This window comes from Chelmon rostratus, chromosome 6 (assembly GCF_017976325.1).
Source record: "Chelmon rostratus isolate fCheRos1 chromosome 6, fCheRos1.pri, whole genome shotgun sequence".
Classification (NCBI taxonomy): Eukaryota; Metazoa; Chordata; class Actinopteri; order Chaetodontiformes; family Chaetodontidae; genus Chelmon; species Chelmon rostratus.
This window is the reverse complement of record NC_055663.1, coordinates 29,310,601-29,338,582: the sequence shown is the minus strand read 5'-3', so window position 1 is coordinate 29,338,582 and position 27,982 is coordinate 29,310,601. Positions and strand designations below refer to the sequence as shown.

General features: G+C 47.5%; 1 protein-coding gene across 3 annotated transcripts in view; it reads right to left on the bottom strand.

Annotated features, from left to right (window-relative positions):
- The window catches only part of cadps2 (Ca++-dependent secretion activator 2), a 162,613-nt gene that overhangs the window by 117,011 nt on the left and 17,620 nt on the right, over positions 1-27,982 (bottom strand). For all 3 annotated transcript variants that reach the window (XM_041939895.1, XM_041939893.1, XM_041939894.1), the window contains exon 2: positions 13,462-13,575. In XM_041939895.1, coding sequence (XP_041795829.1) covers positions 13,462-13,575 — 114 coding nt within the window. The remainder of the gene's footprint in view (positions 1-13,461; positions 13,576-27,982) is intronic.

The following is a 27,982-nucleotide window of genomic DNA, read 5'->3' as shown; positions in this document are numbered from 1 at the left end:
ATGGGACACATGAAACTGGTCGTTTCTGACTCGTTCGGTTACTGATGAGATCTTTTCTAGCTGTATATCAGACTTTCCTATGAAGAAATGAATGATATAAAGGACTGAGGAGTGAGGGCTGGGGGCTGAACTGACCTGGATCTGGTCGTCAGTCAGCCTGCAGCCCCCCCTCTGCTGCTCTCTGGACTCTATAGGCTCTCCTTCATTTTGTGCGGAGACATAAATGTCAGCCATTATTACTAATGAATCGATCAGCGGGAGACATCCTCCCTCCCCCGCTGCTCCAATTAATTGGGGCTTTAAAATTTCACTAAATTATTTACAGACCAGCAGAGCAAGTCAGGAGATTAAAGACTGAGACGACGAGCGTCGGCAGGGCTGCTTCAGAGGAGACGGACGAGCAACGGTCTGACTTTAACCCCCCCACACATAACCGGACAGGAAACGTGTTGGAGAGGAGTCGGTCCTGCTTGATTCGGAGCCGATTAGAGCAAAAAAGGCCACTTTCACTGACTGTGGGTTTGACTGATCAGATTTGGCTGATGGGAAATCATCTGATTTCATTTTCGGGACGTCTGCGTCAGATGATGAAACTCTGCAGCGTCAGCAGAGAAAGTGAAAGAGAAGAAGAAGCTGAATGTGTTCACTAATCTGGTCTCGTGAAAGGACGCCGCAGGATTATTTCCACCTGTTTGTGATAAAAAGACGACGAGTAACAAGTCTGAGTCCTGTCGAGAACAAAGACGGCAGATCAGCGAGTTTCTCCGTCTCTGATCGTCCCGCCATCAGCACAGCTGGAAGGCGTCTTCAACCAGCAGATTGCTCATTTAATCACGCGTCGTTATGATGGAGCTGCTCTGTCGCAGCATCTTTTCAGTGCTCCATCATCAGCCGTGAGAAACTGTACCTCACATGTCCCTTCATGCATAAAACATGCCTCGGCTCGATATTAAAACGTCTCCGTGGTCCATATATCAGCAGAAAAGCTCCAAAATAAGCTTCATTTAATGGATCACTGAGACAGAGGAGCCGTCAGCACCGGAACCAGGTCTGCAGAGACCTGATTCAGGTTTAAGAGACGCACAGAAATAAAGACACGGACAAACGGCGCTGCTTCAGGAAGGAGGAGAAGAATCTGAGTCATGGCGTTGACAGTCATTAACCTTCATCTCACTGACTGCAGTAAACAGCACATCATCAAGTCATCCGAGCCCACCTTGTTTCAGCGGGTCAGCTGTTCCGTGCGTCACCTTTTGGACTGAATGAAGCTGAATCTGCATTTGAGTTCGTTCAACCGGCAGAGTCTTTTGTCCAAAGTCAAAGACATCCAGCTGTGGGAGTCACCATCACGACTCAGCAAACGCAGGACTGAACCAGAAGAGGCGAGCAGGAGGTTTCCAGTGATTTACTGATAACAAAAGGCTGACAGGTAGGTACAGGTGGGTACAGGCAGGTACAGGTGGGTACAGGCAGGTACAGGTGGGTACAGGCTGGTACAGGTGGGTGGGCAGGTACAGGTGGGTGGGCAGGTACAGGTGGGTACAGGCTGGTACAGGTGGGTGGGCAGGTACAGGTGGGTGGGCAGGTTCCAGTTCAGGTTGAGGTTCAGATTCAGGCAGCAGAAGATTAAAAACACTGCAACCAGGAGGAAAGTTTTACTGTTTGCACTGCAGGGCTGATTAGGAGAGGGACAGGTGAGTGGGACTGGATGGACGGAGGCTACCACAGGACAGGTGGGGGAAGGTGGAAGGGTCTGAGAGTGTCTGGTGGATGGAAGCAGGAATGATGGTAAGTATATACACAGGAAAGACATGACTGAAGGGAGGGAGGGAGGGAGAGGACCGAGGTGGACGTGAAGACCAACGTCCTGCATGTTGGAAATGTTCCAAAAGATGCAAGAAGCCCGAAACTGTTCACTGCGACTCACAACCGGGACAATGCAAACATCAATACGACTCCAGACAATAGCCAAGCCGTCACTGACTCCCTGACACCGTGACAATACAGAGATCAAATATAGACCGTGTGATTATGTAAATGAAGCTCAGACAATCAAACAATTCAGCTTTTCAGTTTCTCTGCGGCCGAATGAAAACCTGTGATCACTAAGACGAGCACGAAACGCATCGAGAAAACCTGAAATGTGAGTTTCTCCACACAGCTGAGTCCCATCTCCTGCCTCAGATTATTCAGAGTCTGTAACAGGAAGCAGGAAGCAGCTTCTGATCCAGACTTTTGGCCAAATGTGGAAGCTCAGTGTGGTCTGATTAGACGGAGAAAGCATCACCGGCCGGGACGCGACGCGGTCGAGCCCGGTGGAATCGAGCTGCAGCAGATCTGCCAGCTGAACTGATCTGACCGAGTTTATTCTGAAAAGTTAAACAGCTGATGCTGTGCAGACTGAAGGAACAATCGGGGCTCGTCCTCCGCCTCGAGTGAAGCTGCAGAATCGTCCCGTTCCTCCTCTCACGCTGCAAACGCTGCAGACGAACGTGAAGTGGAAGAGTTACGAAGGTTGTCAGGAAAAGTAAAAAGCCACCGAGGAGGAGTGTCAGAGGCGTAACGAACAGCTGTTTGCTGACGGCTCAGATCCGATCCTGGAGGATTCGGTTCAGTTCGGATGAGAAACGCTCTGATTGGTCCTCCTGCTCTGCGTCCGATCAGACGGGTGAAGCAGGAAATCAGAGCAAAGTGCTGAACTCGGCTTCGACTCGCCGTTTTATCTTTGATAAAAGGATTAAATGTTTATCTTGACGATGTCACATGTGCAAACGTGCTCCTCTCTGTCCCACCGAGGCCAGGTGTTAGCGTCACATGACAACTCTGAGGGTCTGTTAGCACATTAATAATGTTCGGATATCAACAGTACCACGAGTCACACTAAGATTTCACAGACTTCTTGACGTCAGCTGATCAATTTTGTCCTAAAACCAGCAACAGACCAGAGGGAATTATGGGATACACTCAGCTCTGAATACTGATTCAGTGTAAGAAACACACACGTTAACGAGCGTTAGCTGTACTGAGTGTTACCACGTCTTTAACGACACACTTGCCTGTTAGCTGCCGTCATGAGAAGTGTTTAAGACTGCCAATATGGTGGTCACAGATAGAAGAAACGGTGCGACTGACCCGAGGAAGAAGCCCCCTGGCTGCATATATTCAACACAAATATAAACTAAGTTCCTGGTCTGGATCAGGACAGAGGCCAGTTTCTCAGTCCACCCTCCAAAATCTACTAATCTTTGTTATGAGTACCAAACCCGACAAAGACGGAGTCACAAGTCCAGAAACTGAAGAACATCACAAATCTTTCCTTTCAACTTTCAATTCGAGTGATTGCAGAGCCACACAAAAAGAAAAACAGTTTGTTTGGTCTCCATGGGGACTGAAAGGGGAGCAGCTCAAACCAACGAGCTCAATTAATACAAAGACCTTTGATGATAATCACATTTAGAATATAAAACCGAGGAAGAAAGAAAGAAAAGCAGCTTTTCTGTTGCTATAGAGAAGCAACAAACATTAGTCAAAGAATCTAAATATAACTTTACATTAAGGCTGCAGCAGTTGAACCTGGAAACACTAAATATCTGCATAGAAATGTAAGGAGGAGAGTGTGAGTGATGCAGGGATGTAAATACCATGACGACGGGACGCCGTCTCCCTCCGTAACAACAACACGAATGATGAGCAAATACGACCTCGTTACTACTTTGTTTCTCTTTTTCATGTAAGATGTCCTGAGTTTTGGTTCAATCACACAGCTACTGGTCACTACATCAGGACCATGGTCAAAAGCTCCAGAACGAGCCGGGAAGTAGAGCCCGAAGTCGGTCTTCACACAGAGAGAGAGGCTGGATGCTGGAGATAACTAAAAGATCCACCTTGTTACAGGTCCAACGCAGTCTGACAACTCAGTTTAACTCTGACCCGACAGGAGACAAAGCTTCAGACGCTTCAGCAACGTGTCCTCGGGCCATAATGACCATCTGCGGTTAGAGGACAGCTGGAAATGTGGGCGGTCCTTTAATGCGACAGACTAACAGGTCGCTCGACTTCACAGCAGAGACGCCGTTGAGTCATCGTCACCTCCCACCGACCGGGAACTCTGGCAAAAAACCCGAGGAGGCTGGAGAGGAAGCAGCGGCTGCACGCCGCCGAGAGGAAACAAAGGAAACGCAGTTCTGAACTCCAGCAGACGTCAACGTGCCGCTCGCTCTGACGCGACAGGCCGGTTAAAACCTTTTCATCATGCGTCTGAGCCGGCCACGATCAAACAGAAACTGCTCGTACGCCAGGAAGTCACGTCTAATTACCGAGAGCACGCGTGAGCTGCGCCTGTTAAGGAGAAAACACGGCAACGAGAGGTTCAGATGTCCTCACGAAGACACAAGCAGCAGACGTTTAACCGCACGCTCGGCGGCGGCTCCGTGTCGGCCGTTAGCTGCCTCACAGCATCACCGCACCAACACGGACGCTCAGTTATTCATCAGAACTGTACGGTGATGAGGAGGCAGGTCTCATGTTTCTAAATCTGACTTCTCGTTAATGGAATTCTTGTGGAAAACACGATAAAACACCTCCATCGGGATCCATCGTTTGCCAGACTGATGTACATTTATAGAAACGTGTGCTGTGAAGTCCAGCAGCGATGGAGCTTTGTTAGCATCCGTTTGTGTTTGTGGCCGCCTGGTGAATCAAAGTCCAACATCCATTTAACGTCTGCGTCCTCCTGAGGGAAATATCTGCTGCTGATGTTCACCAGCTGCAGCCACGTTTCAAAGCTTTCACAGCTGGATGATATGAGAGCGCTGAGCGTGAACCCAGCTGACCCCCTGACCCCCCCGATGTTATAACAATATCGATTATATCTCCTTTAACTTCAATTCACTAGACGCGGGCAGCGGCGAGGCAGCAGCCAGCTGACAGCCAGCGGAGCGAGAACAGAAGTGCAGAGAACAAAGATGGGTTTTAAGCCTGGATCTGAAAATCTGAACTTGACCAAAGGATTTGCTCATGTTGTTGATTTGTGGGTTAAACCTCAAAAGGCTTTTTTTCCAACACAAACATCCAACAACAAAACGGTCCAGACGTCTTTAGATGGCAGCTGTGACGTGTCGCCGCCGCTGCTGCTGCGAGAACATCTGTTTGCTTCACATCCTCTGAAAAGAGAAAAACACTTGAATGAAAAATGTTTAAATGAACACGCGGAGGAAGGATTGTATGTTCATCTACGGAAAAGAAAAAAGCGCCTGCACACACACTTCAAACGTTTACCGACTCCTCCTCGGCTCCGTCTAAATCCACTTTCATGGCGCGTTAGCAGGCCTCCATGTGAAACTTGTATCAAAGCAAACAGACGCACGCAGATCCAGGCCTCCCACTCACACCGAGGAATCCATGCATCAAACAGCCCGGAGCTCCCGATGCGTTCACAGACGCTCTGTACATGACAGGTGCGTCCGTTTGGGAGATAAACACAAACACGCTGCGAACGGCACGTTCGTGCGTGATCCGTGTGATATTCACACGACGGCGTTACACGATGTTCAGTCAGAGCAGAGACGGAAAAACCCCGACAGGAACGAGCCGACTGCTCGACAAGATAACTGTTTCTGCTAGTTTAAAGGTGTTTTTTGAAGCAGGATTATAATGATTATTATATTATTACACAGAAATACTGCTTTGGGAAGAAATAACTCTTATTGACCTCCACAGTCTGGGTGTGAACGTGCAGCGTGGAGACTCCCAGCAGCTACTAACAAGCTCATAATTTAATTCATTAAACTGCTTGATTCCTTTAAATCAGGAGAAATGCATCACTTGATGAGGATGAAGAAAACACAAAGCGTTCTTCTGGCAGTAATCAGTCCGGGTGGAGGCTCACAGTAACTACTGTTGAAGACATCTGATGACGATACTTTCAAAATAAAACCAGCTCTGCAGGATCTGCTGGACAGATCCCTCATCTTAGCTTCAAGAGGTTAAAAAGTCAAATCTATCACGTGTATTATCATACGCAGGTTAGCTGACAGGGCAGTTCTAAATTATTGCGCTGGCTCAAACGCTAGTTGGTAACCGTGGCAACAGAAACTCAGAACATACGTTAACATACGTTATTTCAGTTTATTTATCACAACGGCAAGACAGTAGACCAAACATGAGTGATTTTATAGTTTCATTGAACCTATTTGGTGAATTTGAAGACTGGGATGCAGCAGAAGAGAAAGAGAGAAGAGAATATAAGAAGGAGGTGACACCGGAGGAACTGAACAATTTAGAGGATGAAAAGGACGAAGAAAACCACGAAATGGGCAGTTAAAACATTAAGAGACTTCCTAGCTCAGAAAAACATGGACATCAACTTTGAGAGCTACACTGCCGCTACTCTCAATGACATTTTGTGACTGTTTTATGCGTCTGTCCAGCCGACTAAAGAAGGAGGAGAATTCTGTGCTGTCAGTTTTAGGAGTTTGAGAGCCGATATTAAATAGTCCGCTCAGCCGCTTCTTGTGAAAAACTTTTAACGGTAAAAAACAACATTAAGGTATTCATAACTGATTTAATATTTATTTTTTTCGTAAGTGACCATGGTATAAGCGAGATAACGCCCAACGAGGTGTCCATTATCAGAAATGAATGGACTTCGCAGAGGCGTGAACCGTCCGACGCGGCATTATTTCTTATTTATCCCCCTCAATGAAACACCTGCGCAGGTGTTTTCAAATTAAAAGCCTTCCAGCAGCTCAAAGGACAGACTCCTGTTGCTCCTGCCACACTTTCCCGTGTCTTGTGACACACACACACACACACTCACACACACTCTCTTGTGCTTCGAGAGCTTTAATTTGAGCCCACTCATTATATTAATAGATTTTGTAATTTTAGGCTGACGATCCTTGGCGGCAGCCCGGCGTGTATACGTTTGTCAGGCTGTTCAGCTCGTTTCTCCACAGGTTAATAGATTCTGAAGCTAGAAACCTAGAACATGATGATCAACACAGTGAGTCAGAAAATACCGATGTCTCCCAGGATACAGATATTGATCAGACCTGATGATATCGCCCTCTGACCTGGTTTTGATTTCCCTGCTGCCCTCGACCGTCTCATTTTCCAGATTGAAGTGTAAGCTCGAGACGAGAGACGGTCTGAGAGCAGACCTGGGAAAAACCTGAGAAAGAGAGATGTCTTCGCTGGAGGTACTCAGACCCCGCTGGTCTCCAGAAATGTCACACGGCTGAAGCGCCGGACTCCAGCTGCTTTAAAACGCTAAATTACAGGTGAGACGCCTGCAGCCAGCACAGAATACGCATGTCTTCACAAATATAAACCGCAGCTTTTGGCAGAATTGATGTATTTTTCTGATGCTGTGGTGTCTGCAGTCTCTCAGCAGGATTTTATCTGCTCTTCTGCAGCGCGACACCTTGTTTTTATTGTTTATTCAGCAGTTTTGATCACTTTCCAAATGATCCATCAGACTTCTCTCTGGCGCTCTGGCTGGCTTCATTGGTTTCAGCCTCCAGAGACCTGCGACAGAGAGATGACTCACAGACATCTGAAGGCAGTGAACTCGAGTGCTGCTGCAACAAATCTCTAGTTCCGTTGTCAATTAAATTGTTGTGATTAATCAATTTACAATCTAATCTATAAAATGGCAGAACACTGAAACATGCCATCAAATAATCATTTAAATCCATCGATCACCAGAATTCAGTTTGAAGTGTTACAGAATGAAGCAGCAAATCATCAAACTGAAGAAGCAGAAAATGTTTCCGACGTTGAAACAACCGGCCGATTCATTGATCAACAGAAACATTTTGGCAACTTCTCTGAAAATCAATGAATCAGATCGGTTTTAATCAAGTAAAGAGTGAAATCGTTCTCTGGATTTGCTGCTTTTCTCTCTTTTACATCATTTTACACTGAATATCTTCGTCAAACTACTTTCCTACACCTGTCTGCTCTGTACATGAAACACCTCACACATCTCGGCATCCTGCTGCCCTGGAGGAGGGAACCCCCCCTTTATTTTATATCCTTTATTTTTTGTAAAGCCCTCTGAGCTGAACTTTGGGCCACATAAATAACAGCCAATAAATACAAATCTAGTCAAGCTGACTTTAACACGACAACAACAAATGATGTTGGATTAGTCTCTGCAAGGTGATTTCATAGATACACAGAGGTTTGTGGCACAATTTAGCATTTTGAGAAACATAATTAAGCAATGACCCTCACACTTCCTGTCAGTAATGACATGTGACGTCACCTCGAAGTCCTGCAGTAAATTTTCTTATGAAAAGACAAAAACTGACAGTTTTCTCTCAGCGAGCAACATCAAACTAAAACCACCTCCTGACTATCTGATCCAGCACGGCATCGCTCTGAAAGCTGCACGACGGGCAATTAAAGTCGCCTCGCCTCTCAGAGGGACGACTGATGGAGGAGGATTTCATTTCCCTCGAGCCACACACACACACACACACACCTGTCAGTTGTGCACATATGAATACCTAAAGACGTCCTGAAGTGCTCAGAAAGGGTCGATAATGAAAACGTGGAGGGAACGGACAGTAAGCCGTCACTTCATCATCAGACTGTCGCTCAAGTGAAGAACTGATCACAGAGCTGCACTCAGGAGCTGAAATCCCCTGGAAAAAACCAAACAAGCTCCCAGCTGACATCAGCTCGCCCTGTTCATATGTGAAGCTGACGTTTGTCCTGTGACACCGCGCCGTGAGAAACGAAGCGCTGAGCGAGTAAAAGATGACCTGAAGACCTGGGAAAATGAAACATTTCCTCAATATTTCACAGATTTCTTTTGTATTTCAATCTTTTACAGTTTTAAAAGTTTGGGAAGCAAAGTTTAGGCACCCTGCATGGTCAGAACTTAGGAACCCCCCCTTTGGCAGCTGCTGGAGGAGTCAGAGCATCGCTAAAGCCTCACCAGCCGGGAGGCCTGCAGTGAAGACAGTGACAACACAGCTAATCAGCTCATGGTCCTGTGGTGAGGATGAGCATCCACAGCGGTTACTCTCAGTCTGGTCAGCTGAGGAGGGGGGGTCTCGCTTTGGACCGAAGGTACCAACTCTCTGACCGGGTCCTCCAACGAAGGCTTCAACAAGTTTTCTGCTCTTCACACGTTACATTACTTATAATCTATGCACTAGACTTGTCTTGACTTGGTAGAGTCAGTGTGGTGACCCGCTGGCAGCTCTGTTCCACGGGGGGGGCAGTCAGCTTTCTGCTGTGGCTGGCTGAGCCCACCGCACACCGGCACAATCCGGATTATTCTCGTCACTTTTTCAAAGACTTTAGTCAAGCGATGAAATCTAACCCAAACCTGACGGCCTCTTTTGAACGATGCTGAGCTCAGTCTGTGCCTCCATTGGTCCAACGAGTAACAAGCTAACAGCAGATTGGCTGATCAGCCTGACCTGTCTGACCTGTCGTCTGTGGTCATGATCGTCTGTTCGCCTCGTTTCATTAACATCCAGCTCAACAGCATCCATCAGCGAGACGCTCCACTCTGATGAATTCTTCTGTGCTTTTCATCGCAGCCATTCACAGCACATAGTCCAGACCGGGACACATGGAGACTCTTCAGTCTTTGACATGTGTTTGAGTTTGTACGTATTTATTTCTTGTCAATCAAACCTTTTATTTATAGATTTGTCTAATAACTATTCTTCAACCCTGCCTGAACCCGAGTCCATCCATCCATCCATCCATTGTCTTCCACTTATCCGGGGCCGGGTCACGGGGGCAGCAGTCTAAGCAGTGATGCACAGACTTCCCTCTCCCCAGACACTTCCTCCAGCTCTTTCAGGGGGACCCCGAGGCGTTCCCAGGCCAGCCGAGTGACACAGTCCCTCCAGCGTGTCCTGGGTCTTCCCTGAACCCGAGTGTTGGTGCAATCGCTTGAATAATGTGAACTGGTTGAGTTTGAGGTTGTCGAGCGTCAGTCTTCCCTCCTCCAGGTGAATCAACGACACAACACAGAGGTCAAACTCTGCTCATCATGCTCATCCTGGCATCTCTACGTACAGTGTCTGCTTGTGTTTCCAGGTATCATTAGGCTCAGTGTTGTCTGTAAATAACCGAGATTAAAGTGATTAAGTTCACTGTTGCTGCTGTTGCTCCACAAACCTCCCACTCTGCCCATCAGCTGTAACCGTCAGCTGCATCATGTGGTTATTTACCACGCTGACAGCGAGTATTCATTTATCTTATGTGAAAGCTTCAGTTATTAATACGCTGGTCTCTAGTTTCTCATTTGGCACAATTTAAATGACAGCAGCTCATTTCTATTTACTGTCATCAAAACTGAATTTACACTTCTGACAGAAAAAATAATTACTGTTTTCTGGAGGCTCATTAATTCTAACTGCTCTGATTTTGGGATCTCTTTCCTTCCAGGGAGGGCGGAGAACAGCAGTGATAGTGATGGTTGGGTCTGAATCATCCTGGAAAGGCTCAGTGGTTCACAGCGAGGTTCAACACTGTGAACACGTGATCTGTCCAAGTATCGAGAGCTTTACGTTAGTATTAAAATGACCCAATCCATTCCTTAATTTATCTTAAATTACACGGACCAGAAACAAGAGTTCATCGCTGACTGCAAATCCTTCCAGTCATGATATCTGCAGGCTACAATTAATCCCAAAGAACAACATATGTAGATTACTGTGTAAAGTCTGCACGACTCTGGACATTTAGAGTAGATCCTTTTTTCTACCTCATCACTCGGCCGTAGTATGATTAATGTGTATATCTACTGCGTCTCACCTCAGGCTAAATCAGAGCTTGAAACCTGGCAGTGTTGATCACCTTCTAAGTTCTAAACCCAATCAAATCTGGGCTGTTTGCAGAGGCTGAAGTCTGCAGCAGCTCGCTGAGCTTTCAGCTCTTACAGGTTAAAGCTGCTGTTAGTCTATGCTTTTCCTTCTGACAACAAATTCCACAAAAACACAGAAACTAACAATGTGTTGGTCTGTCTCCATACTCTCTGACTTCATGCCTCTGGTTCTCACTTCCAAGCCCGTTGATTCCCACTGAAGACATCTTTAAAGATACTTCACAAATATCAGAAGACTATTAGCAAACTTTAGCAAAGCTGGAGGAAATGGTGGATTTGTTGGGGACTACTTTCAGAGGCGGATTAATCCACAATGAGCAGGACGGGTTGTGTTGTGCTGAGTGTACAGTGTGTGTGTGTTCACTGTAATGCAGGAACATGTCAGCCAGAGCAACAGTGTGAGTCACTGATGAGTTTTTCATAGTTTTCAGACAACCATGCAGCTCTGCGGCTCAGAGGAAGAAGAGCTATCAGACATCCGTCTTTCCTTTGACATTCTAAAAATACCATCAGCCAAAATTTAGGAACAATTTCTCAATTAGCTGCAATTTTTTATGCAACGCTTGTTTTAACAGCCTCGCATGTTTCTATCTGCTCTCACGCTCTCAGATCATCTCACGTTTCTCTGCAGCCTTCTTTCCTCGTGTGGAACGTCTGCCACGGCTCCACACGATGAATGAAGAACAGCACAGATCTCCGATGCTGTCATTATATGTGCACAGGCCGTCTCTCGGGAGGACATCTGAAACACGGAGAGTTTGTGGCTGACGAGGACGATGACGTCCGCTGAAGCCGACGCATCGTCCCTCTTTGATCGTTCGGCCCGTCGGCTCCTCTCCCGCGACGCGAACGCTGCGACTGAGAGTTTCTGTGAGATCCGCTCGTCTCACAATTGCCGGCAATTAAGGAGACGAGCTGCGAGAGGCCGATAAGATCTCCATCTCGCACCGGATGATAGGCGTTCCAGCAGAGGAGAGGGAGAGGAAGACGAAGATGAGTGGAGATAGAGGGAGAGATGGAGGCAGAGGAGCAACAGATAAGAGTGTCAAACTGGAAAAAAGAGTGAGGAAATTCACTGCAATCGCTGCTCACAGCTGTCCTCCTCCAACACTGGAGATGGAAACTGCAGAGGACGTGGGAGGGTTTGTCTCCGGACAGGTTTCCATCCAAACTCAACAACAAAATCCCCCAAAATCCTAAAGAAAATGTGACTGAAGTATAAAATCAGAGCGTGTTTCTGTCAGCTGCTGCTCAGCGCCGCCGACACGATGAAAAGCTGCAGCAGGTTTGTGCACACGGAGACGGAGGTAAAATATTTCAGTGATATCAGTGATGGAGAAATGTGGGATTGGCAAAGGTGATGGAAATTAAAAAGTTTGCGTTTGAGGAGAGAGACTGGTGGCGCTGTGCTGTGTGCTGACGTTGGCGATAAACTGAGCTCAACAGCCACCATGTCACGAGACGTGTGGAGGTCGACGGAGGCGTGACGCTCCAGGACCAGAACCTGAACGCAGGACAGCCTGAAAGCACAGGAAGGGGCTCCTGACAGCAGCTCACTGTCACTTCTTGTCTTTTCCTGTTTTGGGTCTTATTTTCATAGTTTAGAGAGACTGTATTACCCAGAATGCAACAGTTAACTGACCGACACAACGGCTTGGCCATCGCCTCACCCGCCAGGCCACGCCAGTCTGCAATAATACATGCATGCAACGCTGGGATCAGACCACGCGGTATGTTTGTGTTTGACGGTCATCATGTCGGGTCGAACGATCGCAGTGCCACAAACTGCCAGATGCTGCACAACAGGTCGTTTAGCACGTCAAACTATATGAGGAGACGCCCCACAGTCGTTTGTACATCGGCCACGATCGTCTCAAAGTCACTTTAGGTTCATGTCCAAAACGAAGCTCGCTGAGAAACATTTCAGGTGACGGTCGGTTTCAGAAAGATCATGTCTGTCATCTTAAAATCAACACTGACTGTTGGTTTCACCCAGAATCAGACCCTGGTTTCCTGTGTGAGACCTCCAGCCCTCAAGAGATCTCGTTGCCCTTTATACTCATCATCGCCCCCTGCTGGTACTGCACTTTCACTTCATGTACGTTTCAGGCCTTGGCAGAGCAAACCGCCACACTGAGGCGCTGTCCTGCAGTGGGTTGTGAGGAGGATTTCTGCATTTCAGTGTTTTCCAGCATGAAGCTGCCAATATGAACGGCAAAGGAACGTTGTTCTTTCTTGACATGGAAACACAACAACCGTCCAACCATAGTCTGGGGGCGGAGCTTATCAGTGCACTAGCTGATATCAACCTGCTCTGCATGGACACTGCTGTTTATGGCCCCCTGCTGGTCACACGTCTCCAGCTCAATAAAGAAAAAGCTCCTTTGCACCTCTCAGACCTTGAAACCTAATGACGGTGCTTTAACATTCAAACTTTAGAGCAGCACATCTGGAACCACAGCAGACTCCCGACCCTTCAAACTGCCTGCAGTAGCTTCTGGAGGACACCTGGATCCGCCTCACACTCAGAAAGACGAACAAAGAGAAGCCCAAACATGTTTCGCTTTAAAGAGGAGAGCAGAGTAGAGGGTAAATGGTCTTGCCTCGTAGTAGCTCCTCACAGCGTTGCAGAAAGCTTCATCCGCCACAATCTGAGTTTCCCCGCTGAGGAAAGCCAGGAAACGCTCCTTCACCGCCTGCAGCTGCTGCTTGTTAACCTGAGACAGACAAGAGACGACGGAGGAGGAAAATGAAGTTCAGAGAGACCGTTTGGGAGGAGAAATGAGACGAGAGAAGAGCAGATGATAGGAAGGCAGGGAGGAAGAGAAACAGAACAAAAGTACAGGATTAGACTCTTTGTTAAAGTGTGACGCCATGAGGAGTCACATGATCGATCAAATGTCTTTCATTAACAAACAGAGTTCCCTAAAAACAACAGAAGACGGATCTGTCTCAGCGAGGCTGCAGAGTCAGACACGTTTCTCTGATGGAGATTCTTCTAAAAGCACCATAACGAAGATTTAGCTCATTAACTATAAAACTGCCTCTCAAAGCCATGACTTCAGCTTTAAACTCATTTCCTTTGCAGGCAGCAACTGGTTGTTCAGTCACTATCACTGAATGGGGGCACACAGTGGTGACTAGGCTGGTGGTCTGCAAACCGAACAGCTTCACAATACATCATCAACCTGACAGACTGCCACTGTCAGCGCTGATACGTTCGACATGTTTGTGGGCCTTTGATGGGTTAAAGCCCCTTCAAAGCTCTGGTGTGTCCCACCAAAGTGATCCTGCAGTTCATCTTCAGTAAAGGCAAGATTTGTGCACATGTGGGATCTAATAATTTAACAATTAGCAATACACGGCGAAACTGAGGTGTTTTGTGGATATTTTGCACCCAGAGATGAGCTGAAGTTAGCGGAGAGGACAAACAAGACAAGACGATCAACTCGCACTGCAGCACTTCACAAAACTCCCAGTTACCTCCGGCCAGATGAAGAAATGAACTCGATCTACGGTCGAGTCATTTCATTGGGTAACGATGGCTTTGTGCTGGCTGCCGGTCGGAAAGTGACCTTCATCATGATCACTTAGCTTCACTGACAGTTATGAAAACAACCCACCAATTTATATTTACTCAATCAGTGGAATCTACTCGCATCGATCTTTCACCACCATCCTGAAACCAACAAAAAAAGTTTTCTGATGATCTGATCTGACAGAAGAGACGCATTTCTCCTGTTTAGAGACTTGTTCTTTAAACAGAAGAGGGTGTGATCAGCGACATCACTGAACACAAGTTATTCTCACTCGCTGTTTGCAGGCACAGACGAGAAACTGCGACAGTGCAGGTGATGAAGGCTGACAGTTGTGAGCCTGCGATGCATCCAGACGCTGCCGTGGCGACGCTTCACGTAGAAAACGAAGGGTGGTTCACCTGCTGCTGCGGCTTTGTTTCATACTTGAATAAATATGTTTAAATTTGACGATGCTGTTCAGTAACTTCACACATGCCAACATGTACAGAAAACAGGAGATTCTGGTTTTAGGATTAATCAGACTTACAACTGTCAATCAAATGATCCAGGAGTAACTGCTGTCTGAAGCCCTGCCCTCCTGCTCCTGCTCACCTCCCTCAGCTCTTCTTCTGTCCACGACATTCATGCGTCTAGTTTGGTGGATAAATATTTTAACAGCAACACTTTTCAGGAGGTAATTCTCAGTCGAGTCGAGCAGCCGGGCCAGGAAAGACAATCACTGCCGTAAATGTCATCGTCCTGGAAGTTCCTGCCCAGCGAACCACAGATGACACATTGTGTCGAATGAGAGTTTAAAGTTTTCATGAGCCGCGGCTCGTAAGCTGCATATGTATGAGGCGTCGGGAGGACGGCGGCGGCGGCAGCGGCGGCGGGGGAAAATTAAACCATTATTCTTCGGCTTGTTGCAACTCTGCCAGCGACGAATTCATTCTGGAAGTCAAAGACGCATTTTCCAGCGACACAAAGTGAGCAGCCACTTATCTCCCGCTGACAGCTTTCTGTGTGGGCTTCCTCGCCTTTCTGTGTCTAAACTGAGCCGCCTTCAACCGCAGGACAGGAGGAGGAGGAGGAGGAGGACGTTCACAGCGACTCACCTTCATCTAACAGGTTGAAAATGTGAGACCTCGTCATCACAGATAAAGAAACGCGACGCAGCAGCAGTTTATCTGAGGACACCTTCACGCTAAAACACGAGTTCACCAGAGCGACGTGAGCAGAGAGAAGAGACGTTAAAACGAGAGCATCCATAGGTCAGATGAGGAGGGGCTGGTTTTCGTCGCAGTGCATAACAGGAAGTACAGCGTTGCCATGGAGTCGATGATTATGTTTAAATGTAAAAACATTCAGTTATTTGCCTTTATTCCTGTTTACATGCAGCCGTGCTCTGATTGGCGAACACAGCCTCCCTGTTTGACCTCTCAGAAAGGAGCGATGCCTGCACACATCCAAACACCTGTTGGAATAGTAGTTGTGTTTCTTCACGAACATTTCTGCATAGATGAACAAGAACGCTCCTAAATAACATCGGCCTACTCGCTCACGGTTCTCCCTCGAGGAGGGGGTGCTGTTTCCACAGCTCAACACACTTCTCTTCTCCTTCGTCGTCCCGTCCGACAGCAGCAACCTCAGCATCCCTCCTCATCTTCCTCCTCCTGCTGGTCATGACTGCGCTCTGGAGAGAGCAGCTCATTGGTCACCTCTCAGGAACATGTCACGGCGTGAGGTGCTAGTCTTTCCATCGGGGTGTTTCGGGGTGTCCCAGACGCCGACCACGACGCTGATCCCGGCATAAATCTTTTTATTCCACTAAAACATTTCAGCTGACTAAAACATGACTAGAGCTAAACGACATTTTAGTCAAAGGACTAAAAGTATTATTGCTGCTGCAGATTTATGGACGTTTACTCGAAGAAAAATCTAAGCAGAACGAATTTTGACGCAAACTGCAGCAGCAAAGGTTTGAAAGTAGCTTCGCTGCCTCCGTGACGATAAACAGGCCAAACACAACTATCAGCAGCATGCACCGGCCTCTTCCAACTCATCATCGTCATCGTCACCATCGCCAACCTCTCCCTCTGCACCCCCACCGCTCTCTGAAAACATCTGCCACCGCGGCAAATCAGGGAAAAGTGGAAAAAACGTGAGTGAGTCAGCGTCGCGTGAACATCAGAAACCACAGGAGGCCGGATTCAGTGGGTTCAGTCAAGCATAAAACCACAAAGACTTAAAGTTCATTTAATTCATCTGAAGAGATGCACGATAAACGAGCTGGGTACGGAGTCAGAGTGAGGCCTCTTCACTTGAAATGACTTGAGATGACCGGACAGCCAATCAGAGCAGCTGTCAAACTGTCAATCATCAAACACGTCAAACTGACACAACTGATCAGATGAGAAAAGACAAAACGAACTGAAGTCTGCAGACCTGCGATCATTTCCTGTCGAATCATGATTTAATGATGAAGGTATTTGAATTCTCTCTTTTTTTAACTAAATGCTCCAAATCTGACTTTTCTACCAGGAAGCAGAAAAATCCAGGAACCGTTCTCGGAGCTCCGCAGGCCGAAAGGTCTGAATTTAGCTCTGGAACCCAGAAATCTCTGCTTTCTCGACTTATAACCATCAAACAGCGAGCAGATGTGTAGCTTTCAGCCTCCTTCAGTCGGCTCAGGTAATAAAATCAGACGTGTTGGAAACAGGAAGCAGACGGGACCTTCAGCTTAACGGTTCAGAGTTTAGCTCATGTGGAACTGAAAAGAAGCGTTTGGTCGTGTCTCACGTCTCAAAGAGGCTGCGGTGGATAAAAACGCAGAGTCTTCGTTCATGAATTAGCGCCGCCGCCACCGCCACCGCCGCCGCTGTGAGGACAAGACGGGTACAGCAGATCCATGAAAGGAGACGACGAGGTTTCAGCAGGTGTGTGTGTGTGTGTGTGTGCTTATGTAGTGCACTGTAGAGTTTGTTTACGCTTGAAGGCTTTAATTTGACTTCCTTCCTCTCCACAGAGGACATGATGGGTTATCAAGGAGAGTTAACAGCTTATTCGGGCAACAGCGAGGACCTCCGGATGGCGGATCAATAAATACAAAGAATGGTGTGTGTGTGTGTGTGTGTGTGTGTGTGTGCGTGTGCGTGTGTGCGTGTGCGTCATGCCTCTGCAGGAACACGAACATTTCTCTTCCTCCCCAGCAGCACTCTCAGCTGTCAGGATGCAGCTCTGGTGAGAAAACACCGGCCGGGCGAGACCAAGACATATCTGTCAAACGTCTCCGATGATTGGACGGAGGGCAAAGTGAGTCTGTAAACACACCCCGTGACCCAGAACACACATGCACATGCACATGCACGCAGTATGTGTAATCATCCCAGTGTCGGGGTACATGGAGGTAATTAGACTGTCTTTCCATGGCTGCCTGCCTGGATGCTCTGTCTGTAGTTCTGCTGTTATTTAGCGACTCAGCGGCTCTCTGCCTGCAGCCCGTGAGCAAGGCAGCCACAGACAGTCTCCAGGTGTTTTACATCACGGGTCAAGAAACACAATCACAAACAAGGAGCTGACTGACAGAAGAACGGCTGTTCTTAAAGTTCTGAATGGATTCACAGATCACAACAACTGATTTTAGTCAATAAATCAACAGATTCTCCTCGTTACAGAACAGAAGAGGTGGACGAGAGCCGAGCGCAGCACAACAGATTCATGGAGAAGTTTTCTGTAACTAAGCTGAGGAAGCAGAGTGGTCACACACCCACGCACACACCCGACTCTGACCATGACAGTAACCAGTCTGAGCAGCGCTGTAACCATGGGTTCTCCCGGGTGCTGCTGCAGGTGCTGCTGACGTAAGACGTAATGTTATTAACACCTGAACAGCTTCTGCTTCTACCAAGGCAGTTCTGTCAGTACATTTAACGTTCATTCATTGGTCTCGTACAGGAAGAAGAGGAGGTTATCTTCATCGTGACCACTTAGCTTAACGCTTCATGTTGCATTTCAGAGGAGTAAAGAGCCTGAAACAGCGCTAAGAAGACTCCTTTTCTGTTCACTGAAGTGAAAAACTGATTTTGAATCGATTCTCAATCAAATCCCAACTTTAATTCCATATTTAATTCCTGCAGGTGATTGTGCGCTTCATTAAATCACCACAATCTGCTCACGAGACACCAGAATCAGTTTCAGACCACAGAGCCGTCAGCAGGACTGCGAGACGGCTATTCTTTCCCTGCTTCACAACACACCAACACACAGGAAGCACTGCAGCGCCCGACAACCTGCAGGCGACACACACACACACGCACACACACACACACACACGCACATGCACACAGACACACGCACACACACACAGACGCACACACGCACAGACGCACACACACACACAGACGCACACACGCACACACACACACACACAGACACACAGACACGCACACACGCACACACACAGACACACAGACACACAGACACGCACACTTTCCACAAATTGACGGACTGTTTTCTTGCTCTCAGAGACGTTTGTTTCACACTGAAATAGTTTGTGCACAGCAGAAGTGACAGGTGGAGAAATTTATGTCACACACACACACACACACGCGCGCAAAAGGCCCTCCATCGCTGGGAGATGCAGTCTGTCTGTCAGGTGAAAACCTGGTATCGCCAACAGAAACAGGAAGTAGGGCTTTGTGTCTGACGGCTGCAGCTTTGTGACATCGTTACCCCTGATTGGAAACAATTTCATCAGCCTCAGGTGTCGCAGGAGGTGTCAAACACACAGAGCAGGGCTGAGTATTTCACAGGCTGCAACTAATGCCTATTCTCATTATGGCTTAAATGTTTCATCTGTAATGTGTCAGAAAATGTGGGAAAAAAAATCCTGTTAGAAATTCAAACAGCCAAAGGAGACACGTTCAAATGTCCTTTCATGCAATTTCAATTGTTGCAGCCCCAGTTTTCAACTTGATTAGCGTTCATGTTTTTAGTGGCTAAACAGAGCAGCACCCAGGAGTCAGCTGACAGCAGCTGGACGTTCTAAAGGCATAAAAACAAAGAAGCCAAAATCCCAGATTTCTCTACTTCCTGTGTAATTATCTGTCAAAAATGCACACACACACTCACACGTACACACTCCTCCTGATTGGACTGCATGGTGGCAGTATGACAGCTCCCCTGATCGTCATGGCAACGATCCTTGCAGCACATGCAGAGTGTCAGCATCGCTGTTGCGGCTGCTGCCAATCAGCATCGCACACATACAGCAGAGCATTAAAGAAGACCGAACATCACAAAGTCAACAATTAACGACACTCAAACTGTGACGTGAAGAGCTGCAACGAACCAGGACCAGAACCCAACAGTTTGGGGAGGGGGGGGTCTACATGACAGATTACAGGGAAGCTCAGAACATTTGAATGGAATAGAAATGATGATTTGGTAAAATAGGTCTGCGTGTTGGTGTGAGGCTGACGTTTAGTTCATTTATTGTTACAATAATCAGTAACCTGACTGCAGAGGACACACCTCCCATCACACACCTGAACACCACCTGCTGCCATTCAGAGTCTAAAAACCAGCTGGGGAGGGTGCAGAGAAGAAGAAACAGAAACAACTAAAAACACGACACATGAGTGCAAACTGAAATCCAAACAAGGAAAAAAGAGACCAAGACTGAACATAAAACCACGTAACGCCACAAACTGGACTCAGTAACCAGGAAGTCCACAGCGAGACGACGTGGTGCTGAAGCTGCAGCAGCAGGTTCACTCCAAACTTCAGCAACGAGAGAAACTAACGAACATCAACAGGATCCTCACGTGTTATGAGCGTACAGATCAGGTGCACGCTCCGCTGGCGCTCACGTCTGCTCAACAGTCGCTGATGTCTCCTGACCTTTGATTGGTCACGTTGAACTGACCATGATCTTTGATTTGCTGTTTGGTCTCAGTTACTTGAAGGACCAACAGGTGTGGACAGTGACCAATCAAACAGGTGTTCATGTGGACCCTGGAGGACCAGGAAGCACTTTGCTGAAGCCAGGAGGATCCAAATGAAGAACAACCAACATATGAAGTTAATTTAATTCTTTAACCAACTCCACAGCTGATGACATGAAAGCTAAAAATAAGCTGCAGGTGTGTAATATAACCTTTAACTGTTATCATGCAGTGCACGACCATCAGAGACGTAAGGTACAATAAAGCAGACGATAAACCCCCCCCGCCCGGCCGCCTGGACGGTTTTCTCTCTCCGTTACGTTTCATTTTCCACATTCCTGAGCATCAAACTGTTCTCATTACCTCTTCGTCTCAGCTGTTTTTAAACCTCCTGTCAGTCTTATCTCCTGCACACAGATACCGGTCTGTCTGTGCAGCTCCGACAGCGAGAGTGATCCCTCCCCAAAGACAAACACTTCCTCCCCTCCCTTTATAAACACCACCAGCTGACCGCGGCCCTGTCCGCCTGTCTGCAGCCGCTTCCTGTCCGCACACACACACTTCATCTATAACTCTATAACATCTCCTTCCTTCAGTTTCTCACGTCCCTCATGCAGTTTTCAGGGTCTCCCTGATATTCAGGACTTAAATCTAACTGACCGAGACATCCTGTGACATCACAGCGGTTTATGGGTGAAGTTTTCTGTGAATGCTCATGATGGAGCCCCTCTGAACTTTCCTCCACAACCACATTCATGCCAAACTCCAGATTTGTCAGGTTTAACACCTCATGTGATCATGTCCAAAGAATTACTGCACTCGCTCCACCCACAGGACAAAATGTGAACATCACAAACACAGACCTGAATAAACTACAGAACAGGTGCTGGACAGGGACCCACTCGACACACCTGTCAGGACACACGGTCCACGGGGTCGTGAATGTTCTGAGCACATGACAATCACGCAACATCATGCAAACAGAATGCAGAAACCGTGTTGCTAAATTCTGCAGAAAGTATTGACTGGTCTGAAGAGGTTACATAAATCTGCAGCAGAGGATTCATTCTGGGCTTGATTTGCCCTTTACAAATACATAATTTATATTAATGAGTGAAGGTACGACCAGACAGGTGAGTTTCAGTCATCCACCACATGTTGAACCTGCTGCAGTGCAGCACTGACGCTGGGCGATCAGGTCATGGCTCAGGTTCATCAGGAGGGTGTTGATGGGGTTGAGGTCTGTGCAGGTCTGTCCTTTAAAATCCTTCAAAACTGTTGTTAAAAAGTTAAATCTGTGTGGAAATCAGAGAAAATTCAAAGTTCTGAGCTTTGCAGATACTGAACAGCAGCAAACTTTTGTATCTTGTAAATCTCATCAGGAGGACGACGACTGTTACAACCCGAAAGTATTTTCTCCCATCACATTAGGCCTCCTGTGTCTGTCTGGTCCATCTGTACCATCACGGGGTAATTCATCATCACTGCTTTTCTTCTCAAGAGTTACTGCTCGATGTTTCCTGTAGACGCAGGCTCAGACATCAACACAGAGGTGTGAAGAATCAATGCTCAGCTGCTTCTCTATTTCAAACTGTCAGGAATCACAAACTCCCAGAGGTCAGACAAACTGTCCAGGTGAGGAGCAGACGCACGACACCTGCACAAGAGATCACACACAAACAAGCTGCAAAACCGAGAGCGTGAAGAGTTTAACTGGGTCGAGGTGATTCACCCTTCAGTGAGACCATGTGACCTTCAGGTGGAGGTTATCATCCTGGGAACATTTCACTGCAGGATAAACTCACTTTCCTCACACTCAGCACAATTAGTCTGCGAGGCTGCACTCAGGTACAGCCACGTATTGAGCTAAGCTAACACTAGCATAGCATAGATGAAAAGTTAAGAGACTGTAGTTCATCCTGAGGGCGACTTTAATGTCGGGAGGAAATTTTATAGCAATCTACAGAATAGAATAGCTGAGGCTTCTCACTCAAGTGACCGTCACGGTGGTGCGAGAGGGAAAGTGAAGGACTCAGGATTCATCACGTGGGAATCCTGAGTGTCTGCACAAAACTGTCTGCAGATCCCTCTGATCCAAGTCGACTTATTTCTTCAGACGAGTACAAACTCTCCTCTGCAGAGGTGCAACAGGAAGAGTCGGGGTTCATCTTCTGCTGAGTTTCATGGCATCTGTTCAATATTTCAGTCTGGACCAATGTGCTGGACAGACGGGCAGAGAGCAGACAGACATGCTGCTCGTACGGGTCTTAAAGCGGTTCATTCACTGGAACGTGACCACATCTTGAAACCATGATACGACTCAAATATCTGAGCGCTCATAATGTTTCTCCTGCTCTGTCGGCTGCTCTTCTTTACTGCTCTATTTCTGCATCACCTGAACGAATAACAGCAGATGCTGACTGTTGTCCGTTTGCCACACAGTGACCGTGGTGACGGCACCAGCAGTGGCATCATGTAAAAACCCTCCACAGATTTTCAGCTTGTGATTTCTGGTCCAGGTCCAGGAATGTGTCCCTCAGCATCAGAGGAAGGAAACGCTGCTGCGATCGCTGCTTTCTCAGACGTTTCCTCGTGCTGTTGCTCTCTCGTCGTCAGCCCTCAGGATTCACCGTCCTGCACTGAAGGGACACGATCAGCGTCTGGAGCGTGAAGCTGGTTCAGTCATCGTCGACGCAGCACGACAGTGAATATGTCAGAGTTCAGGAACGATGGAGCTCCCTGCATAAACGATCAACCTCGAGAGTTCATCAGTCAGTTCTCATAAAAGCAAGCAAACAGATTTCACTTTGATATAACATCCACGATGACTGCGCTGACAAGTCGACAGTGATGAATAATCTGTTTACACTGAGCAACACTTTAAATCCCAGCTGGTGCTCAGATCAGATCTTGTGTTTGACATGAAGGACCAGCGTCTCCACGACGATGCATGAAGCTGAAACTCTCACAGCTGATCCGTTTCATTAAACAGATGTTCCAGGTGTCACTTTGCCTCCTCGGCCTCCTTTAGCCTTTTAGAAAACCTTTAAATGTTGACTCAAACTTCAAGCAGCAGCATCTGAAACAGTTATTATCTCCAACACGGCAGACAAAGACCAATGATGACGAAGTGAACGAAAAGAAGCAGAAAGAAGATCTCAGTTCCTGCTGGGACAGAATACTTTGACCTTTCTGACTAAAGTGATTGGCTGGTTGACCAACATGCTGATAACATATTTGATTTGTTGACCAAATCAATCAGTAATGAATATAATAGTTGAAACAGTGATTAGAAACTGTTTCAGTGACAGGAATATTTGTTCCATCCAGCCTTCATGACTGGTGACCTTTGACCCTTTAGTCTTACTGAACCTTACTGTGGCCACGTCAGAGACTGAAAGCTGCACTCTGATGCGTTACAGGATGCTCCGGTATCATCACCGCCTCCCGTTGTCGTGGGTGCAACAGAAACCGATGCAGAAAGCTTCAACACAGAGAGGCTGCTGAGTTCAAGGTAATCAGAAAACTAGAACTTAGCTCACTGAATCAGACTGCTGCCTGCTCATATCTCCAGCCTGCTCCCACATCTCGCTGTCTATGTGTTATAAACCATTATAATGTACAGCTGGTTCAGAGCTCTGGGAAACAGAAGCCTCTGTGGGGGCAGAGATAAGAGCTCAGGACCTCAGGAAGTCCAGTGGATGAGGCTGCAGATTTAGACTTTCTTCAAGGCCGGCTGGTAAAAGCTCATTTAACAGTTGAACTTACTGCCACCGAGCCTAGATGAGACTGAAAGAAGCTGTCTGACATGAAAACGTCAGAGATTGAGAGTTGAAAACAGGCTCTGTGGCTCAGGAGGATCAGGACAGGACGGATATACGAGTGCTGGAATCCGACTGAAGCCTCTTCTTTCTAATGACCGCTGCTGGATCGAGCCAATGAGGCAGAAAAACTCTCCACTGGGTCGCAGCAGGCGAGGAGGAGGAGGAGGAGGAGGAGGAGGGGAGGGGGGGGGGTCTGAACGGCAGAGAGGGGAGGATGAGATTGGAAAGGCTGGACTGGGGAGAAGGGAGATGACGGCTGTGACTTCACCAGTGGAGGGATATAAATAGAAGCGGAGCGCCGCCTCGGCTCGTCCGCTGAGGCCGTTTGAATCAATTGATCATCGCTGCACAGGGCCGGTTCGAGCCTTTTATTAGATTAGAGCATCCAGAGAGCCGCGGCCGTGCTAACAATGCCATTCAATGCACTCCACCGCCAGCAAAATATGCTCCAGTGTCACCTGTCAGAGCCTGACGAGAGGCCGAGGAGATGCCACGACATTTTAAAGCCAGCAGTGGGAGTGCGGTCCTCGACCCGCCGAGAGGACGGTTTCATGGAGCGAAGCTTCAGCTGCAGGCGCTTGTTGCCGTGTTTATTCCAGCTGCATTCACGAGAGGCTCGGCGCTCGTGCTGCTGAGTGCAGCTCTGATGCTTTAACACGACTACAAATAAGACAATATTTTTCCTGGAAATCGAGTGTCTGCAGGAGTCTGAGTGAGAAAACCCTCTACTGTTAGGCCTTTCTCAACACCACTTCCCCCGAGTCCAGAGACCACAGACCGTAGTCTCGAGTCCAGAGGCCATGGGCGAGTCGAGGGGCTCTGGCGAGTTCAGACGTGTCTGTAAAAACAGCAGCACAAAGACGGCGGCTGGGAAATGAGCGTGATGTGCTGCAGGTACGGTTTCCTGACAGCTTCTGATCCTGGTTTAACTTACAGTCAAGAAGGTTTCGGTTTCTAATAGCACGTGCTGTAATGGATGCAGAGTTGTCTTGGAGTAGGAACATGTCTCGATTTTCCTAAAAGCACAGACACTATATAACATGGATGCGGTCTCCACTGGTTTCTGCAGAGCCACAGTGAAGCTCAGTCCGCCCGTCTCCATCTTGGCAGCACCTGACTTCACCAAACTCCCTGCTAATCCAGAAATGGGCAGAGGTGGAGCGTGGGTGGAGCTGAGGTTGGCCGAATGAAGCCTGGTTGCTGAAACCTAGCAGCTAGCTGTCACTCAAAGTGGCCACGCCCATAATTCTGTATAACTTTACGCCTGAATATAATTTAAATGAGCTAGCTATAGAGAAGTTCTCCCCTGTCCTGGTTGTCATGACATTACCTACAGAGAGCAAAACCATTTTTTGTACCAGGCTGTAAACACGTTTATTTCTGCTGTAAAGTTGGCCATTTTAATATGGAAGTCTATGGGGATTGACTTGGTTTTGGAACCAGCCTCCAGCAGCCATTCGAGGAACAGCTCTTGGCTCTTTACACGGCTTCATTTTCAGCCCTGGAGGTGTCCGCTTGTCTAAAAGCCAGATGACAGAAACGCTACGAGCGGCTGCCCAGACGTGATGTCAGGACTTTGGCATCTCTACGCGGCTCAGCGAGCGAGTTTCTTCAAGTCGATGCTTTGTCCGACTTTTAAAGTCAGTGTGCAGTTTGCTTTTTCTGCCACAGAGGAGATGAATAGTTAATATATTTACTGCAGAAATGATCTGATCGTGTTTTAACATGAGAATTTCATGTTTCACATTCATGAGAGAAAAGACTTGAAACATGACGACTCCCTGTTTTAAACTCAGAGGAAACTTTCCCAGCAGATCAACATCAAGTGTTTCAGAGAGTCCTTGCTGTTACCTAGCGGTTATCACCTGATGATTGGAAGTTATTCTTAGACCACCAGCAACAGGACTGGTCTCCATGAACTTCATGGTGGATTTTAATTGCTAATAAAAAAAATGTGCTCAGACTGAATGCGAAGCAAAGAATTGCTGCATAGAGTCCATAGAAAGGCGTGAACCGACGCAAACAGGTGTGAATCAACGTCAGCCAGACAACTGAGGGCTGAATCATGTCAATAACTCTGCACTTATCATGAAGCTGTTTGACTTCATCTCGTAAACACACAGAAGCCTCTCGGCTCACAGCTGGACGCTCTCCGCCAGAGGTAACGAGAGGACAAATCGTGGAGCCAATTAAAAATAATGAGCAGCGTGGTTCGTCCTCCGCCGGCCATCGCAGCTTAATCACAGTTAACCGTCAACAGACGTTTACCTGAAGACTGTAGTTCCACCAAACTGCTCGTTTACATCAACGGTAAAAAGACATTTTTATTATCATGTCAAGGCAAAGGCGTGATCGTTATCATGATATCAATTTGTGAACCACTTCCGTTTCCGTTCACGCTGCAAACCTTAGAGCTCAGTTCAGACTCACTGCTCGGATTCACGTTATTTTTCAAATGCTGCAGTGTGAACTGGTCCTGACGCAACCCGTCACACGCAGCACGCCGTCATACAGAAGTGAACATGGAGGCCACTGAGGGTTCATTTATAAGCCGTCAGCGCCTCCACCACGGGACTGATTCAGGATCACACATGACAGCAGCACATGAGCCAAATTAATAATAAAATACTAACAGAAACGTAAAGAATCGGACACTTGTTCCTGCAGTCTGAACGGAGCCGACGTGACTCCAGTTCAGCACTTTCCTCACAAACGCTCTCCGGTTAAAACAGATAATAAAACTTCATCCACGTGGTTCACAAACATTCAGAATCCATCCACTGCAGGTGAACTCCGACTCAAGAGCTCGCTGACACTGATTAAAATAAAACAGAAGTACGATGAGAGTGAAAGAAAATAATTCACAGCACACAGACAGAAACGAGTGGATGGCGAGAGGTGATCAGAGACGGCGGCTCTGGTGATGACGCGAGGGGTTTCTCAGGTAATACAGAGGGAGGTGTTTCTGTTCAGGCTCCTCTGTCGTGGATTTCTTCTCAGGGGTCATCAACGCTCCATCTGATGCAACACGTCATCCAGCTGCTCGGACTGACACACACGATCTTCAAGGCTTCACAGGAATTTAAAGAAAGGTGAGAAACATGCCTTCTTCACTTGGAGGAGGACAGAGGACTGACAGTGAGCTTCATCACATGATGCAGGGACAGTCGCCTGAAGATCGGTTTCAGCTCGCGGTGACTGCGGTGCTTCAAATATGGACGCCGCTACGAAGAAGCTGCAAACTGTAAAAGTTCTCACACATGTTGAACCTGCAGCTCAGAAGATCTTCACCATCAGAACAGTTTCACGGTGGACGCCCAAGATTAAATGACTGAATGTGAAGTATGGTCACAGTCTGCCTTCTGAGTTATGGCGAAGAATTATGGACAGCATGATGTCACAGTGAAGCTGACCTTTGACCTGTTGGATATGAAACGTCATCACTTCATCATCTCATGTTCGGAGGCATTTCTGTGAAATTTTGTCATAACTAGCGTGTGTGTGGTCACAGAAACCTTTGACCACCTAAATCTACTCAGTTCATCCTGAAGTATTAGTGAACGTTTGAGCCAAGTTTGAAGAAATTCCCTGAAAACGTTCCTGAGACACGGCGTCCAGGGATGGGAGGGACAGCCTGGAAACGTGATGCCTCCAGCCGGCCTGGAGGCGTGAAAACAGGGTTTGATTTAATGAAAATGCAAAGGATTTTACCTTCAAGGCACCGGCAGTACACGGCGGCTATGTTCCAGGCAGCAGGTGCACACATGGAAACAGGATGGGATTAAGAAGAAACCACCATCACTCAAAGCTCCTCCAGGATTGGTGTCACGCAGCTTC